The sequence below is a fragment of the Alexandromys fortis genome, unplaced genomic scaffold (assembly GCF_014885135.2).
Source record: "Alexandromys fortis isolate MF-2015 unplaced genomic scaffold, M_Fortis_MF-2015_v1.1 scaffold_26, whole genome shotgun sequence".
Lineage (NCBI taxonomy): Eukaryota > Metazoa > Chordata > Mammalia > Rodentia > Cricetidae > Alexandromys > Alexandromys fortis.
In genome coordinates, this window is record NW_026067894.1 from 6,547,683 (window position 1) to 6,566,779 (window position 19,097).

At 45.0% G+C, this 19,097-nt stretch overlaps 1 protein-coding gene across 2 annotated transcripts in view; it reads left to right on the forward strand.

Moving 5' to 3' along the window:
- Clic4 (chloride intracellular channel 4) overlaps positions 1-19,097 on the forward strand; it is a 56,609-nt gene that overhangs the window by 24,597 nt on the left and 12,915 nt on the right. The window contains exons 1-3 of one of the 2 annotated variants that reach the window (XM_050153949.1): positions 3,789-3,809; positions 8,627-8,736; positions 18,811-18,936. In XM_050153949.1, the coding sequence (XP_050009906.1) occupies positions 3,807-3,809; positions 8,627-8,736; positions 18,811-18,936 (239 nt within the window). In that variant the 5' untranslated portion in view covers positions 3,789-3,806. Of the gene's footprint in view, positions 1-3,788; positions 3,810-8,626; positions 8,737-18,810; positions 18,937-19,097 lie in introns of those variants that run through there. The other variant, XM_050153939.1, reaches the window with a different exon arrangement.

Consider the following 19,097-nt stretch of genomic DNA (forward strand, 5'->3'; position numbering starts at 1 on the left):
CCAGGTGGTGGCGCACACCTTTAATCCCAGCACTTGGGAGGCAGAGGCGGGTGGATCTCTGTGAGTTAGAGTTTGAGGCCAGCCTGGTCTACAAGAGCTAGTTTCAGGACAGGCTCCAAAACTACAGCAAAACCTTGTCTCAGAAAAAGAAAAAAAATGAGCTAGGGTAGCTTTCTTTTTGTTTGATTTTTTTTTGAGAAAGGGTTTCACTACGTAGCCTTGGCTGACTTGGAATTTGCCATCTAAACCACACTTGAACTCACAGAGACCCTCACTCCTGCCTTGGCCTCCCCAACCGCCAGGATTAAAGGCTTGTGCCATCACTTGGGGCCAGGAAGCATTCTTTTACCAGGGGGTGGGGGAAGCGTAGTTATTTACCCACTGGTTATCAGTGACTGGCCTCCAAAGGGCAGAGTCCAAAGGAGAGTTTAACCATGGGGCAATTCTTTCCAGGTGTTCATTTTTCTCCCCCTCAATTTTTTTTCTTTGTCAGTGTTTATGAAAATACAATGTACCCACCAAATGCCTCAGACTTTGAATTACCAGAAGTGTTTTGTAAAAGCTGCAGTTCAGAACTCACTACAGGTGTCCTAAAGCACATCTGGAGGCAGGCTCTCATAATTTGCCTTTAAATCTATCTCATTTGTTGCACATGAATTCTACATACTGAAAGTAAGAAAGGGCATACAGTGAACAGCAGCCTCTTCTGCCCCGTACTTTGGAGCTTCATCCTATTTCTAACCCTTTGTATGTGGTAACTGTCGATTCCTGTAACATCCACTGAGCTCTCTGTATAGCTCTTTTTTGTAGGGGAGGCAAACAGCCTAGCGAGGACAGGTCTCTTGACTAGAGGGAGTGGGTGGGGTTTTCTGAGAATCTGTGTCTAGGTGAGTGTTCCTAGCTGCCACCCTCTGCTGAGTGAGCGAATCCAAGTATTAACTGGATTAATCCTAAGAGCTTGCTTTGCAAGAGCAGAGTTCATCTTCAGGGGTAAATGTTCCATGCGCTGGCCTGGAGTTGCATCTAGCCCTGCTTGGTTGTGTATGATTCAGAAAGGGATCAGTCAGCTCCTGCCTGGTGGCATGGGTGTCAGGAGCTGGCAGTGCCGATGCTGAAATGGGAACCTGAGGTCTCCAGTCGCTGATGCTGTTCTTTTGACACAGGGTCTCTTTTAGGTAGCTCTGGCTGTGCCCCGGACCAAATCTGCAGTCTTGTCCTTGACTGTTTTGTTTGCAAATATAAAGCTTGAAAACACAGTGATTGACTTTATTTATCATATTATAGTACTATGATATGCAGACTGGCAATGGCTTGAAATTTTTGACATCCTCAATAAAGATTATTTTTGCTTTCACTCCAATTACTGTACTCAGTTTATCATATGGAATTGTTACTAATATTGTATGTCTGTGGGCATGGTGTATGTGTGTGATGTCAGAAGACTACTTTGTGGAGTAGAGTTTTCTCTGTCTATCTTTACATGGGCCCTGGATCACCAAGTCATCAAGCTAGTGCTGCAAGCCATCTCATTGACTGTGTGTGTGTCTTAAAACGCAGCTCCATAAGCACCTTCATGCACGTTGTGTACAAACACAAGCTAGCTAGCACACATATGCAACACAGGAAAAATTTAAAAAGGTTCTTAGAGTCTTTCCCCTGCTTGCTGAAAGACAAGGAACTCAGGGGATCCCAGTGACTGAGCACTTGAACTTATGGTCTTGTTAGGCCGTGTAATGCTTTTATTTTTATTTTTTTTCCATTGCTAGTGAAACAATCTTGAAATGACGCAGTCTAGGGATTTGGATTGGGCTTGTTTTCTCTGCCAGTTGAAGACTTAGAAGGCAGAAAAGCCTGAAGCCCAGCAGACAGAAGCAGCAGTCATGTGAAGGCAGGCATGTGAGGAAGCATGCGCTCTGCAGACAGAAAGTAGCAGTCATGGGAAGGCAGGCATGTGAGGTGAGGACACATGCGCTCTGCAGACACATTGGAAAAAATCCCTTTGCACAGCAGAAAATCCAAGCTCTTCTGAGGCCTGGGGCTTTTAAAGCCTCCGAAGGGCCTTCCTCCCCTACTTTACTTTGGCAAACTTGAAGGCACACAGGACGGCAGATGGGTCCATGAATGGTGTGTGGCCTGTCCTCGTCAGTCAATCAGCAGGGGGCCTGCTGGTGGGAAGCAAAAGCTGTTTTATCACCAGGAGGTTGAGGAAGAAGAAGCTGACCATCTTGGAAATTTGCCCCCTTTATTACCAAGCCTTGGTCCTGCTCTCTCCCTGTCTGCCTACCAGAGTTGGTCCAAGGCCTAGTCCCTCACTAGGCTTGAAGCTGGGACATGCATGCTGGGCAAGTGCTCTGCCGCTCAGCTGGTGCCTCAGCGCAGACCTTGCTGTAAAGAATTTTCTTTTCTTTTTTGGTTTTTCAAGACAGGGTTTTTCTGTGTAACAGCCCTGGCTGTCCAGGAATTTACTCTGTAGACCAGGCTGACCTGGAACTCACAGAGATCCTCCTGTCTCTGCCTCCGAGTGCTGGGATTAAAGTGCACCACCACTGCCAGCATCTTTTGTTGTTTTGAGACAGGGTTTCTCTGTGTACAGCCCTGGCTGTTCTAGAATTCACACTGGAAGCTGGCCTTGGAGATCCTCCTGCCTCTGCCTCACAAGTGCTGGAATTAAAGGCATGCACCACCACTGCTCTACAGCAAGAACTGTTCTTAAACTCAAAGAGTTACTAAACTCTTAGCATGTGTTGGTCACTATGGGTATCCTGACCTAGCTGATGTCTGACACGTGTATTGAGTCCGCTCTAACAGATGTTAGTTTACTGAAGGTCGCACAGCTAATGAAGTAGTAAAGTCACTATTCCAGATGTGTCTGGGTCTGAACTTTGTGCTCCTGTGTACTCTGCAGACCCAGTTGGAGAGATAAGACCCCGAGAGCAGAGTGGTTTCAACCAGAATGTGAAGATAGCGGGTAGATGCTAGGGAACACACGCACCCGGCTGCTTTGTGTCTTGTAAATAAATCTAAGGCCAGGAGGTCATTTAAGTATTCAGGCAGCTTCTCCCTCCCTCCCTCCCTCCCTCCCTCCTTCCCTCCCTCCCTCCTCCTGTTTTGTTTTTTTTTCAGCTGGGATCTTGAACCTATAGAGCAAGAAATGTTGGCCTCAGATACACTGACTGTGTAGTCTGTTAGAAATTCTCATTCCTCTTGCCTCAGCTTCCTGCATTCTGGGACTGTAGTGTGTACCTCCATATCCACAGACACCTCATTAGATCAATAGCATCTACACTAAAGGTAAATGTGGTATTACAAACCTTCATTCATTCTTTTGGGGTAACACGTTGCTCTGTGTGCACTGAGAAAATGTGTGGAGGGAAAGAGTTTAGTGGATAGGAGAGCGTTCTGTCTTCAGGTCCCAGCTTCTCTCTTCCCCTGTCACATCACCTCTCACTCCTAGTCCCAGGGAAGAGATAAAGTTGTTAAAGCCTGCTCCCCCTGTTAGTTATTTTTAAATTTAACTGCTCTAAGGACTGATTAAACTAGGTTTTCTAAGTGAGCAGTTCCTTAACCTTGACTTAGTGAAACATTAAAATATTCATGGAGTCTACTCCTGACCCTATTCTGCAATGTGGGAGCTAATCCAGCGGTTTCTCGTTAAATGCCAGTATTGTGCAATTGCAGAATTACAACAGGCCTGGAGGAGGAAGGGCTAGTGAGCAAGAGCCATATCAGGCCGCACGAGAGACAGAAACACCCCTTTCAGAAGAACAAAACTCCAGTGACGGCTACGACCCACCCCCACGTCCTTTATGGTTTGTTGTGTACCCTCGGCCAACCCTGAACTGGTGGTCCTCCTGTCTCAGTCTCCTGAGTGTTAGGAGCACAGATATATGCTGTTATGCTCAGATCACGGAGTCTGTCTAAAACTAACTAGGAGACCAAGTCCTGTATGTAAAAGCAAAGGGCCTTTATTCCTTTACAAGTTTGCAGACTCGGACTCTCCGTGGGTCCATCGTATTGGAGTGGTTGGAGAGTCCCGAGCTCCGTTGGGGTCTGGTTTTTCTAGTAGTAAAGGTGGGGGTGAGGGATTTCTAAGGCTCAGGACCGTTGATTGGCTAACATTTGTCTAGGGGTGTCCTGGTGAAGAGCGATGGGTGCGCACTGGCAGGCGATCCTATCTACTCGGTTGGAAGTTAGGAATTTCCTTTGGATGGTCTGTTCCTAGGTGGTGCCTGGGTAGTCTCAGTTTGTGGTCTTTCTCGGAACCTGGGTAAACTACTGAGACTCAGGCCTCTATTGAGCTGGTCACGGCTGGGTCCTTCATCAAAAGTGGCCAATAGTCCTTTTGTTGTTGCTGTTTTGAGACAGGATCTTACTATATGTAGCTCTGGTTGTCCTGGAAATTATTAGGTAGACCAAGCTGTTCTCGAACTCACAAAGATCTGCCAGCCTCTGCCTCCCAAGTGCTGGGATTAAAGGCGTGTGACACATGTCTGTCTTTATATATTCAGTTTAAGCCTACCTTTTCTCCTTTGTTCAGATTGCATGACTTTATTCTTTTAGTTCTTTCCTGCATGTCATCCCTTTGACTTTGAGTCAGTATTAGTTAGCTCTTTACTGTAATAAAATACCCAAGATGTCTAACTTCTGAAGAGAAAAGTCTTGTTTTGGTTTATGGTGTTGATATTTACAGCTTTGGGTCTCTCATGTGGCAGTGGCTGGTAGTGGATGGCAGAACAAATTGCTTATTTTGGCCAAGAAGCAAAAGAGAAGAGGAAGATATTGAGGTCTCATTTTTTTTTCTTTTTTTCCTTTTATCTGGACAAAGTTTATCTGCATATCCCTTGACCGTCCTGGAACTAGCTATGTAGACCAGGCTGGTCTTGAACTCAGAGATCCTCCTGCCTCTGCCTCCAGAGTACTAGGATTAAAGTCATGTGCCACCACCGCCCACTGAGTTTCCATAATCTTGCCAGTGGTATGCCCACAGTGACATAAAGCTCCTACTAGGCCATCCATAGTGCTTTCCATGTAGGCCATGGGGCCAAGGCTTTACCAGGCGGGCCTTTGGGAGACACTACTGACAATCACAGCGGAGTCTATCTTCTGAGCCTCTTATTTTGGCTACTGTAAAGTTTTTCCAGCCCAATAAGCCTCTCCGCTGTCACAATAATCCAAATCAGACCAAATCAAACCAAATTAGAAAAAGGCCCAGTTTAATGGTTGCCAGCGTACCCGGGTGGCCCTCTGGGACAACATGGGAGGGGAGGGGAGGGAAAGCTGGAAGACCACGTGTTTGTTCTCTGGGGCAGTTTAAATAGCCTCTGTGCGTGGTCTTGACCCTCTCTGGGGAAGGGTCACCTTTTGGCGGGCTTTCTCGGAGATGGAGTCTGGACTGTGGCAACTCCCAGGGGACGGGGCTTGAATTGGGACTTTCCACTCAAACATTCCAAAATAAATGCCAGGGGACTGGGGTGACACTTCAAGCAAACAGTTACTATAACTTTAGTTCTAAGTGGTTCTTTGAGTTTCCTGTTTAAAACAGACTATTTTGCTGAGGCTTGCTCGTTTTTCACTTGTCTCAAGGTACTGATACTTGATTGTTGAAGCGTTTTTATCACAGTTCCTAGATATTTTGTCAGGTAATTTTCTATCTCGGTTATCTTTCTCTTGGCATCTGCTGGTTGAGTTTTAAAAATTCAGGGTTGAGTTCTTGGTATTGCATGGAATTTCTCAGTGGAACCCTGGGCATTTCATTGACTCTGTTCAGTCCTGACAGGGAGCGCAGTGAGAGGAGGCGAGAGCAGGGGCAGAGCGGTCGCAGCACTGCAGGCCCAGGAAGGTGGATATCTAGGTGCCCCACTAGGTCTCTGGGAACAACCACAGTGCAGAGCTTAGAACTGGGAACTGACAGAGAAGCAAGAGCCTTCTCGACCTTCCTACCTGGCTTACCAGGATGACCTGCACACTCTCCTTTCCCTTTGCATCTCTGTGGATGCCAATAGTGAAGTGAGGGTCCTGCCCCCACCCCTGGATTCTCTGAAATTGCAGTCTTGCAATGTGAAGCCAGAGTCTGTTCTTGAATGTTCTCCTTGGGTTTTATTATTTTATTATTATTAGTCTGTGTGTACACTCGTCACAGCCCACAGGTGGAGGTAGGCCTGTGGGCAAGTTTATGGAGTAGGTTCTCTTCTTCCACCATTATGTGGGTTTTGGGGATCAAACTTAGGTCATCAGCCTGTGCGACAAGCTCTTTACCTGTTGAGCCATCTCTCCAGTTCATTCCTTTGTTTCTTTAAAAACATTGTATGTTTTTATTTTAGGTGTATGAGTGTTTGTCAAAAGACAAAAATCAAAAAACAAAAAAAAACCCAAAAAATAAAAAAACATTTTTACCAACCAAAAAAAAAATTAAAAAAAAAAACCCTGTATGTAGACCAGGCCAGCCTCAAACTGTCTGCCTCTGCCTCCTGAGTGCTGGAATTAAAGGTGTGTACCACCACCAGCCTCAAATGGTTTTTTACCCCAAAGGAAATTCTGGTACGTTGCACAGCGAGTGGTAATGCCAATTGCCTTCTGCTCATGGGCGCTCGCTCACATGGTTGTGTCTGCTGTGTGTGCAAACAAGCAGATGGACTTTCATATTCCTTGTGTCTGCTGTGTGTGCAAACATGCAGATGGACTTCCATATCCCTGTGCCCTGTTTTGCTTTGGTGAATCCAAGCCCCAGAAGGATTCAGATAAACTGAGTTGAAAAAATAGTATTGTTGGCCATGTTGTGAAGGACCAGCAGGAGTAATCAGAGTATTTCTGACCTGAGGTGTAGCTCAGGTTGGCCTCCAACTTGTGATGCAGTAGAGGATAACTCTGAACTCCCGATCGTTCTGCCTCTGCCTTATAAATATGTGCTATAAGTTCACTCCTCATCCATCTCCCTTTTAATCTTGGCGCATGCCTTATAAAAATTAAAGAGTTGTTTGGCTTGGACTTGGGAAAATTCTGCCGTGCTCATCTCTGCACTCAGGGAAGTTAACTGTTCATTCATGAGGTGGATTAGGAAAAGCTTTGTAAAAGTGTCAGGTTTCCTTGCTCCATGGATAACAAGGGTGGAGGATATTTATAATGGATTCTTTTTGGTTTTTCAAGACAGTTTCACTGTTTGCTCTGGCTGTCCTGAAATTCCCTTTGTAGACCAGGCTGGCCTTGTACTCACAGAGTACAATAGATCCTTCTTTGATGGGAGATGATTGGTGACTCTTTGGAGACAGACATCTATACATTTCCTGGTTTTATGTTGCCATATACAGTATACTGTTGCTGATTGTGGTGGCGTACCCTTTAATCCCAACACCTGGGACACTGAATCAGGTAAATCCCTGTGAGTTTGAGGCCAGTCTGGTCTTTGAAGTGAGTTCTAGGTTCTAGGACAGTCAGGGCTTCACTGAGAAACTCTGCCCGCCTCCCCCCCCCCCCCCCCCCCCCCCAAAAAAAAAAAAAAGAATACTCTCAGAGCCATGGCAGACTTTGCCTTTTGCCTGTGTTAGGGATATATGTGTCCTCGGTATGGTGCACTTTTCAACATAGCATAGCAGCCTTTGTTAATTACTTTCCGTTGCTGTGATAAACACCAAGACCAAGGCAACTTGGAAAAGGAGGTTTGTTTTGGACTTCCGGGTCTAGAGGAATAAAAGCGAGTCCATCACCGTCACAGTGGGGAGCATGGCAGCAGGCACCAGGCTTGGCTGCTGGAGCAGCAGCTGAGAGCTCACACCTCAAACCACAAATAGGAAACAACAAACTGGGAATGGCTTATGGCTTTTGAAACCTCAAAGCCCACACCCAGTGACATACTTCTTCCACCAAAGCCACACCTCCTAATCATACTTAATGCCACAAACTGGAGACCAAGCATTCAAATACCAAAAAATATGGGGTGCGCTTCAGTCAAATCATCACACAGCTATTAGCCAAATGTGACCTTTTTTTGGTTTATCAAGGCAGGGTTTCACTGTATAACAGTCCTGGCTGTCCTGGAACTCATTCTGTAAACCAGGCTTACTGAAAAACCAGAACAAATATGATTTTTTTTTTAAGGTAAGTAAAATGAGGTGGCACACACCTTTAATACTAGCACTTGGGAGGCAGAGGCAGCTGGATCTTTGTGAGTTCAAGGCCAGCCTGGTCTACAAAGTGAGTTCCAGGACATCCAAGACTATTTTATTTTACAGAGAAACCCTGTCTCAAAAACAAAAACAAAAAACAACAAACAAACAAAGCAAAAAAAAAAAAGGAAAAAAAAGAAAAGATAAAAAGATAAGTAAAATGATGTCTTCATTAGATTGGGACTATCCTTATTTTAAGTAGTGATTGGCCAGATGTTGCTCCTGGCCGCCACGTTGGAAAGTGGTGACAAAGTCTCCTTTACGATACAAAGGCATCTGGAACAGTGCTCTGCTGGACTGGTCATTTCTAAGAAGAAACTGAGGCAAATGAAAGACCAAAGCAATTAAGACCTGCATTTCCACTCTCCTTGCCACTCCTAATATTTCAGATCGGAATTCATGAGAGTTCTGCTGCTTGAGTGTCCTCATTTTTGACCTTGGTTTTGAATGTTTAATTCTGTTTGCAGGCTGGCAGTGATGGCGAGAGCATCGGCAACTGCCCCTTCTCACAGAGGCTCTTCATGATCCTTTGGCTCAAAGGAGTTGTGTTTAGCGTCACAACCGTCGACCTGAAAAGGTAAGATGAGGCTGTGGTGTGGAACTGCCTTGCAAGTGTGTAGTTTATGCCTAGCTTGGATCTCCTTCCTGCCCTTTGCTTTGATCGCCCATGAAGGAAGCACACAGTATTCAAGTTTTCTGTTTAAGGCTAGATTTAACTTGTACAAACATTAGAGTCAAGGGGTGGTGTGTGTGTTTGATTAACACTGAGCCATCCCCATAGCTCCACATAGTGCCCCTGACATAGATAAATGCCTCAGCCTTGTTTACTAATTACTTTCTAAGCATTTCAAGTTGTTAACAGTGTCTAGGGGAAACTTGTCAGACGGCAGACAGTTATTTATCCTGAGAGTGGTCATAGAGCGGTTCCCAGTCAGGTTAGCATCCCAGGGGGGTCTTTGCCTGTGCCTTATTTATTTTTTACTTCTTTGGAACAGTTTTCTTCCTTCCTTCCTTTCTTTCTTCCTTCCTTCCTTCCTTCCTTTCTTTCTTTCTTTCTTTCTTTCTTTCTTTCTTTCTTTCTTTCTTTCTTTCTTTCTTTTCGGCTTTTCAAGACAGGGTTTCTCAGTGTAGCAGCTCTAGCTATCCTGGAACTTAACTTTGTAGATGAGGCTGGCCTTGAATTCACTGAGGTCTGCCTGCTCGACCTTGGAACAGTTTTTGAAATGCTGAAGATTTAAAAACATATTTGTTAATTGGGTGGGTGACTCTTCTTTGGGAGGCAGAGGCAGGAGAATTGTTCATTCAAGGCTGGCCTGAGCTATAGAGTGAGAGAGAGACTCTATTTCAAAAAGGGAAAAAAAGTGTATTTGTTGAAAATAACCAGTCTTTGAGGAACCCCTCTGGAGAAAGTTTGTGAATGTAGGAAATAAGCCTTTAGTATAAGCATTGGAATGACTGCAGGCTCCTGAGAAGACCCTGGTCTGTTCCTGCTGGACAGAGTTGTTTTAAGAGTGGAATAAGTCACGCAGTGACCCTGCTATTACTTTTTATTTTTCTACATATATTCAAAAAGGAAGCTTCTCAGTCTAACTCCTAAAAATAGACCATACCCCAGACACACACCCTTACTATGTCCTAAGCTACGTGGTGTTCTCCTATTCCAATTTTAGCTCGGAACAAATGAGCTGGCAGCCATGCTTTGAAAAGACTTCTTTGAGTAGTTGGGCACAGTGCCTGATTGTCCAAGAAGACATCAGGAATGCCGAATCTGGTGGGGAAAGAGTGCATCGGGGCCTTCTTCTCCTTTACAGACTCCGGGAGGCGTTACTGCTGCAAGCTGATTGGTGCTTGAGGGCTGGTGTACCTGAAAGCATTGTACTCCATATACAAAAACTGATACATAGGACATAGGTATTTGAGGTCTTAGAGCCAGAACCTACCAAGGATGTGCATTTTCTAGGGTTACATATCAGATCAATAGAAGAGAACAGCTAAAGTTAGGGTCTGGGGTTTTGGTTTTCTCTAGAAATCTTAGGTCTGTAGTACAAACAAGATAATTTCCTCTCCTAGACACAAGGTTTGCAGTTCCCCTACCCCTGCCAGTCCATTCCCAAGTGGAGGTGTTCCGGGTGTTTGATCCCATACTCCATTAACTTTCAGGAGGATAAAATGAAGGTTCACAAGGCCCATGATGACTCCTCCCCCTCCAGCCAGGTCATCAGTGTCCTTTCCTGGAGACCCCAGCTTTTAGGCATGGTCTGTGATGTTTATCTGTTCAGACCTTTCCCATGGGCTTACAGAGTTTTGAATATTTTTAAAAGCGAGTGACCCAAGAGAATGAACCCTGGCTCAGAAACAACATATAATAAAGTTGTCACCAGAGTAACTTGCCCCATGGTATGAAGAACCTTCCATACGTACACTTAGTTTTAAAGTCTGTCGGGGAGAAAATACCCACTGAGCTTATTTTCTTGAATATCTTGGAAATTGCCCACTTCTGCACCGAAAGTACTGATCCCGGAGCGTGCCAGCTCAGAGTGACGCCCCCCCCCCCCCAGAGCTACTGAGAAGCCCACTCTGTACCCTGAAGCAGTGATTGTTAGCTTTCCTCCGTAAGAACAGGCGGGGTCTGGCTCCGACACAGAGGCACAGCGTGTCTTCTAAGTCTCAGTCGGTGTTAATGACTGTGCTGGCGTATTCATGCCTTCTGTGAGCCTTCCTGCCCCGCCAGTGCCTGCCTCCAATGCAGCTTTAATGTTCCAGTGGGAGTTATTTCCAAGTCTGCTTCTCTGTTCATGATGAAGTTGTATTAAAGGCATTTTAGCTAAAATGGCATCCAGGCCACAGAAAGAATCTATCTCAGCCATTGCTATTTGAACAAAAGCTGCAGATAAATATGTTTTAGATCTGGGAGTCCAGCAGCAGATACATGTCATCATGTGGGGATAAAAGCAGGGTAGCTTGGGAGAAAGGAGTAGGGCCTGGCTGTGCCCCGAGAGCCCCGCTAGAAGTAACCCTGAGTCTGAGGGCAAGAAGCCTCATCCTCCGGAGGTCAGTTGCTCTTTCAAGGTAGGTCAAAGGGAAGGTTAACCTTCAGTCTCGGTTGTGTGGTGGGCACTGTTTAGAGTACTTTTGCCTATTTTAAGATTTTTTTTATTAACCTTTTTTGGTCGGTAGTTTCAAGATAGGGTTTCTCTTCATTTAGCTTTCACTGCCCTGGAACTCCTGTAGAGCAGGCTGTCTGTTTCAGACATCCGCCTGCCTCTGCCTCCTGAGTGCTGGAATTAAAGGTGCGCACCACCACCGCCCAGCTGGTTTTGACCTCTTAACGATTAGAGTTTATTGGCTTAACGATTAGAGTTTATTGGTTACTTGTGATCTCAGAGCTTGGGAGGCAGAGGCAGAAGGATGGATCTCATCCTTCTGATGAGTTCCAGGCTACCAGGGTAGTTAGAGACGGTGTTTCAAAACACCAAAACAAAGTATATAAATTAGTGATCTGAAGAGAGACAGCCGGGACACACACTAAGTCAGCTGCTTCTCTCTGTACAGCTTAGGGGACCTGCGTAGAAATTGTAACTAAGACGTTTACTCTGTCTGTCTGTCTGTGACTGCTTATGTATGTTGCCAGAAGGGAATATTGAGTGTCCTTCTCTGTGGCTCTCCATCATAATCTCTTGAGAACAGGCTCTCCTTCATTTTATGTGCATAGGTGTTTGCCTGCATATATGTCTGTGCACGACATGCCCACAGAGGCCAGAAGAGGGCATTGGATACCGTAGATCTAGAGTTTCGGATAGTTTGTGGCCTACTTTATGGGTGCTGGGAATTGAGTCTGGATTCTTAGAAGGGCAGCTGGTTCCTTACCCTCTGAGCCATTGTTCCATCTCTGAGAACAGGGTCTCACCATTTTGGCCAGGCTGGCTCTTGAGATCTGCCTGTCTCTCCAAGTTACAGGCACATACAGTGGCCACACCAGAGTTTTACAAGAGTCCTGGGGATCTGAACTTTGGTCCTCATACTTGCCCAGCAACCACTTTTTATACTGATCCATCTCCCCAGCCCTAACATTAACTTTCTATCATGAAAAGCAGTCATGTCTGCCATAATACCAGTGAATCAGATATTTGCATGTAGAAATTATAGAAAATAGAGGTTACTTTTTAAAACCCTGGGAAATGTACAGTTCTATTCTCTGTTAAACACGGAAACCCATCTTACTTGCCTTGTCCTAGTGATTTCCTACCCCAAACAGAGGCATACCATTTTTAATACAGTGCATTAGTCAGCTCGGAGTCTAGTTACTATAGCAACAAAACTGTTATGGTGATAGCTTAGACCTCAATGTAGTTTCTTTATAATGAAACAACAGAGCAATGGAAATGAGAGTGCCAAACCTTTTCAAAAGAGTCATGAATTCAGAGCAAAATCTAATTTCCAAATAGACCCACAAGGTGGTTTCAGTTTTATTGTGTCTCAAGCTGGGCATGGTGGTGCATGCCTGCAATCCCAGGATTGTAAGGAACAAGAGTCTCTGGTTCCAGGCCAGCCCGGGCTACACATGAGGCCCTGTCTCTAAAGAGCAGCTACGACATGAGCAACTATCCCTCAAAACAAGAGCCACCATCATATATGTCTGTCTTGTCCTACTGTCTAAAGTTGAGAGATGAGTGACATTTCCTGGTAGCTCTTCAGTAAGGAATGCATGAGTGACCCATGCAGAGGGTGAATGTAGTGGAACAGGGAGGCTTCTAGAGAAACTGCCAGCTTCCTGTGGCCCTTAGTCATCTGGGAAAGGCAGGACTTTGTCTTCCTCTATGAAGCTTCTGAGAACCCTAGACCAGCCCTGAAGTTTGTCTCAAGACTGTGATACTAGATACTGTGTGTCCGTCTATCTGCTTTATGTCTTCTTCCTTCTGCCCCTCTTCCTTAGGAGAATTTTTCTACCGCATGTTTTTTTTTTTTTTTCTCCAAGAGATTGTCAGAGAGAATAATTCCTGAGGCTGTTGAGAGTGAATTAGAAAAGAGATTAGTGAATATATATACACACATACACACATACATACCAGAGAGTATCAGATCCCTTGAGCTGCCTGCTGTAGGTGCTGAGAACCGAACTTAGATCTCTCTAGCCCCATAATGAATATTTTTCTAAGCCTCTTTTCAACACAAATTCTACTTATACATTGTGTTCTTAAAATGTGTTCTGAAGTCTTGAGAGTGTTATTTTATTTTTAAAATATTGCTTCATAGCCGGGCATTGTGGCACATGCTCTTAATCCCAGGCCCTTGGGAAGCAGAAGCAGGTGGATCTCTGAGTTTGAGGCCAGCCTGGTCTACAGAGTGAGTTCCAGGACAGCCAGGGCTACACAGAGAAACCTTGTCTTGAAAAGCAAAAGCAAACTCACTCACACACACCATCTCTCTCTATATATATGTATGTGTATCACAAACTAATACTGAAGTAGACAGCAATGAGCTGATTATAACGTAGCGAAGCTCAGTGAAATCCTTAGGAAGGAGAAGCCAGTGACTGCTCCTCTGTAACTTTATTAGTCAGCCAGAAGATTGCAAATCCTTCATAGTAAGGAGCAACCAATTGAGCGAAATATTGCACAACAATTAGAGGTGCCCTGCTATTAATCTTTGTGAGGCTGGGTGCCCCCCCCCTTTTTGATTGTTTATATAATGTCAAGTACTCTCTTGCCGTATATAATGCTGTGCTTTGAAAATTGGCACCTTTGAAAGAGAACTTCAAGAGACAGCCCCCCCCCCAATCAGTGACAGGTGCCCCGAGAACCAGCTCCCATGTGGGATAGCTGTGCTCTGCTCATTTTATACCAAGCCACCAGTCTACGCCTTCCCGTTTCTGTAAGTAGGATGGGTTAGATTTCAGTTGAAATCAAGCCACTTAAGTTACTTACAATATTAGCCTCAACTGGGTTCCCTTTTTCCTTCCTTTCTCTCCTGTTCTTTTTCTTCTTTCGGTGTTTGCTTTTTGTTTGTTCTTGGTTTTCATCTAGAAACAAAATGGGAAAGAATGGGCTGATGTATTTCATCAGAGACCCCTGGGTAAAGCAGAGCTACAGTCAGATCCAGGCCTCAGCTCTGGAGGTCCACCCAGCTCAGGCAGAATTTCAAGGTGTGAACCCCGGGCCCTGGCTTTTGTCACTTGGGGAAGTTGAATGATCTTAAGTGACCTGCAGGATATGGGTTGAGGGCCTTTTAGGAAATGAACCAGACGTCCTAGAGTGCTCAGCCGCTACCTCATGGCTTGTCTCCAGCCGCAGCTCCTGTCTGGAAGACATCTGGGAAAGGGGCTGTCGTGGGTCATGTGGAGCACTAGGGAAGGACCCGCAGTCACAGATGGCTCTGTGTGGAAGAGTCTCCTCCCTCCCTGCCTGGCACTCCTGTTTTATCTCTGCTGCTTGCCCACTGAGAGATGCTGAGGTTGCTCCCTAGATAGAAGGGCCTTTATGTCAACAACAAATCCTTGAAAGCAGTTTTACAACCTTTGTTGTTTTCAAAGTCTGTATAGCTTTCAAGTAGAAATAAGATAGACTAGTTAACCAGTCATTAATATTGATGAAAATTGGTAATTATAAGTATGCCTGGCTTCATGCCCCATTGTCAAATAAATCCTCTAAATTAGTCAGATTTTATTATTATAAATCATTTGATCCTGAAAAACCAATTCTGAACCCTTAACTCCATTAAAGTTAAAACTAACCTAACCTACCCCCTTACAGAAAGCTTTGTTAACGGGACCCTGGAAGCCCTAATGACTTCATTTGCATACCTTTGCTTAGCTGCTGTTTGCTTGTTCACTGGTAGTGTAGGTGACCTAGAGCCAGCAGTCGGAGGCTCTATCCAGTCCTTTCATTCTGGCTTCATTTGTTTTGCACCTTCTCTAAGAAAAGTTGCCACGCCCAGTAGTGGAAGCAGGAACTAATTATGTGGTCCTCTCCATGGGCTGTTTTTAAAACACTGAGCCTTTTCTTTCCTTTTATCCAACTCCAACCTGTTCAAAAAATAACATTCATAAAAATACAGACTTTATGTTTTCACCTTTATGCTTTTATTGTGCCCCCCCCCCCCCCCCCCCCGGTGCTGGGATTAAAAACATCAGTACAAGCTAATCTTTTTATCTTTGGTTGGAGTATAGCCAAAGAAAGAGGTACTTTTTTCCTAACCTAAATTAAAAGATGGAACCAGAGAGCAGGCATGAATGAGTGGGGTCTGGGGAAATGGCTGTAGCAGGATTAATTGTACTGAGTAGAGTCAATTCTTTTGCAAATCCTTTTTAATGTCAAAGTAATTCTCCTTTGTGATATACTTAAAGATTTTTTTAAAATTCAAATTCTTTGCATTTGTGGTCAGGAAGGAAGGAAAAGAGCAGGCGGGCTGGCTAATTTAAAAATAAGATAAATAGCTCTGCGGGTTGTGATGGTGTGGGAAGCTCTCTGAAGGGACTTGTTGTTAGCTTCTTTTTTAATTATGAAAATTTCAAACATATCAGGATAGAATTAGCCAGGAATGATAGGTAGCTCGCACCCATAATCCCAGTACTCTGGAGGCCAAGACAAGAGCATCAGAAGTTCAGTGCCAGCTTGGATGTGGGTTCAAGTGAATTTGAACATAGTGAATCTTTTTCTGAAATATTTCCGAGTAATTCCTGGCCATTTCTGTTCTAGTTCTCTCAGTGTATGTCTCCAGGTGCTGTAGGCGTTTGCTTTCTGTCTGTGTGTCATATCTGTGGTTCATGCTGGCCTGGACTCTGTGCAGCCCAGCCTGCTCTGGAGCGAAGGGATTCTGCTTCAGCCTCCTGAGTGCTGGGCTACACATGTCTGGTCGCCACACTGGGCTATGAGGAGGTACGTGTGTCTGTAGGTGTGTGAATATGTGCACATGAGTGCCGTTGCCCCAGGAAGCCGGAGACATCAGATCCTTTGAGCTGGAGTTACAGTGGCTGTGAGCCACCCCGTGTGGGTGCTGGGAACTGAACTCTGGCTCCTCTAGAAGAGCAGCGTGCACTCTTAACCTCTGAACCATCTCTCTAGCTTAGATGATGGGCTGCAAAACAAAAAGGTCCTAGACCTCACTTTGTTTATTGACCTCCTCTGCCACCCTCCCAGAGACAGGGGCCTCTATATTGGTCTCTGTAGGGTCCTAGTTGGCCTGGAATTCACAGAAATCCACCTACCTCTGCCTCCTGAGTGCTGGAATTAAAGGCGAGCCCCACTGTGCCCAGTTTAGGCCTAGCTTTGGGAAATACATGTCCCAGAGGCGAGATTAGATTCAAAGTGACTGTCATGATGCTTTATGATTTCTTTGTCTTGTCACTGACCAAATAATACACCAATCACACACTGATGCTAATATTCCCTGGAGGGCGGGGTAAGCTTTATTTAGTCAAGTAAGAGCAACATTCCTTGTTGTTGGTTATAATTATAAAGTTAGCAATCTTTATCAGTGTTTTACAATACTGATACCTAGTAGGAAAATATCTTCCTTGTTGCACATTGGATTTCTTTAGTAATTGTAGATTTGGCCATGTGCTCACTGACTTCTCTCCTAACTCTTTATTGTCTTTGACATAGTATTGCTTTTAGAGATTCTACTGTCTTCATTCTTTGAGTGATACCCAGTCTGGCCAGGGTTGATCCTCTAGCCTTAGCTTCCGGAATTCTCAGATGATAGGTGTGCCACCACTCACAGGCTGCCTCTTGCCAATTCTATTCCTTCTTAGATTTTATTTTCATTTTATACATGTGGGTGTTTTGCCTCTGTGTATGTCTGTGCAGTGCCTGTGCACTCAGGCAGTGGGCAGTGTAACCTAGCAAGCCCAGGGTCCTCTGTAGACAGGTGCAAAAGGTCCCTTAAAGAGACAAGCTCTGCCCATTGCCACTCTCTTCCTGTTGTTCTTCTAAAGAGGCAGAGGCAAGCAGGTCTTGGGTGCTCTCTCTCTCTCTCTCTCTCTCTCTCTCTCTCTCCTTCCCTTTACCCTTCTCTCAATAAACTCTGCCCTCAAGCTCTGTCTGCATGGTGTATGATACCTCTGGCTCTCACCCACCATGTCCCTTTCCCTCTGAAATCATTACAGCCTGTGGAGGGACATCGGATCCCCTTGGACTTGAGTCACAGTTAATTCTTGGCTACCATATTGTAGGTACTAGAATTCGAACCCTGGTTCTCTAGAAGAGAAGCCAGCCAGTACGCTTAACTGCTAAGCCATTTTCCAGTCTCTTCTCCCTCTTACGTTATTTATTTATTTATTTTGAGACAGGGTCTGTCTCCTTTTGGAGACAAGGTCTATACCCTTGGCTGTCTTTCAGCTATGTAGACTGGGCTGGCCTCAAACTCACCAAGATCTGCTGAGACTAAAGGGTATGCTACCATTCCTGGCTTTACTTAATCTTTTGATGGCTTGAAACTGATTTGAAAAAGTTCTTNCTTTGGAGCCTGTCCTGGAACTAGCTCTGTAGACTAGGCTGGTCTTGAACTCACAGAGATCCGCCTGCCTCTGCCTCCCGAGTGCTGGGATTAAAGGCGTGTGCCACCATCGCCCGGCAAGTTCTTGTATTTTTAACATGCTGAATATTTATCTACTTTGTGCTATTTCCTTTTTTTTTTTTTAAAAAAGACTTATTTATTATGTAGAGTGTTCTGCCCACACACATGCTTGCAGACCAGAAGAGGGCATCAGATCTCATTTCAGATGGTCGTGAACCACCATGTGGTTGGTGGGATCCTTGGAACTCAGGACCCTTAGAAGAGCAGCCAGCACTCTTGACCCCTGAGCCTTCTCTCCAGCCCCTATTTTGTACTATTTTCTACCTTGCTCATACCATCTTCTACATATCGGGAGACTGGATACCCTCCCAGCCATCTTTCTCTGTGTTAGTCTGACTCGTGTAGAAGTAGTACGGGGATCAGGATTTCTTCTTATAAAGCTCAGGACTGCGGGAGCTTGTTCTTTGTTTTATGCCCACCCCCAACCTCCCAAACAAACCAAAACAAAATTGGGAAAGGCTGCGGGCCTGAAGAAGTTTGACTCCTCTCACCTGGTCAGAGGTAGGAAGTGTTAGGGTTGAAGCCACAGACTGACTTAAGTCTTTGCCCCTCATTTTACCACCACTTTTAAGCTGCCTAGCTGAATTTGGAATGAGAATGAAGGAATTTGTGTTTGCTTTTTTTTTTTTATCTTTTTAAAATTTATTTACTCCTTTTAAACCATGTGTTTGTGTGCCTGTGCATGTGAGTGCTGGTACCGACGGAGGCTAGAAGAGGGTATCAGATCTTATGGATCTGGAGTTACAGGTGGTCATGAGTTGTCCTGTGTGGGTGCTGGGAGCTAAACATGGGTCCTCTGTAAAGAACAAACATATTTAACCATGAGCCTTCTTTCCAGGCCCAGGGATGGATTTGTCTTTTGGTTGATAAGTCAGTGACTCTTACTGCTCTTACCATACATGATGTGCTGTGTGTGGGGTCGGTGCCTATCAGAGCGCTGTGCACTCTTACACTAGGTGAGCAAACATTGGGGCTTGCTCATTCTTCCAGACGCTTAAGAGTTAGAACCACCCGAGAACTTGCTCTGCCTTTATAGAGTGGAAAGTGATCTCATCTTGACCACTGTTTTGCCTAACAGGAAGCCTGCAGATCTGCAGAACTTGGCTCCCGGGACCCACCCACCGTTTATAACCTTCAACAGCGAGGTCAAAACGGATGTAAATAAGATTGAGGAATTTCTTGAAGAAGTCTTGTGCCCCCCCAAGTGAGTATGAGAATTGTGGACACAGCGCCACGCTTTGAATTAAGCTTTGTTTCCAGGCACTCTTCCGATGGCTTAGATTCCTGCAGCGTTGACAACCAGGACCCTGGCATCGTAGTGGAAATTTAAGCTGCAGACAGAAGGTTTTGTATCCTTCTATTTTC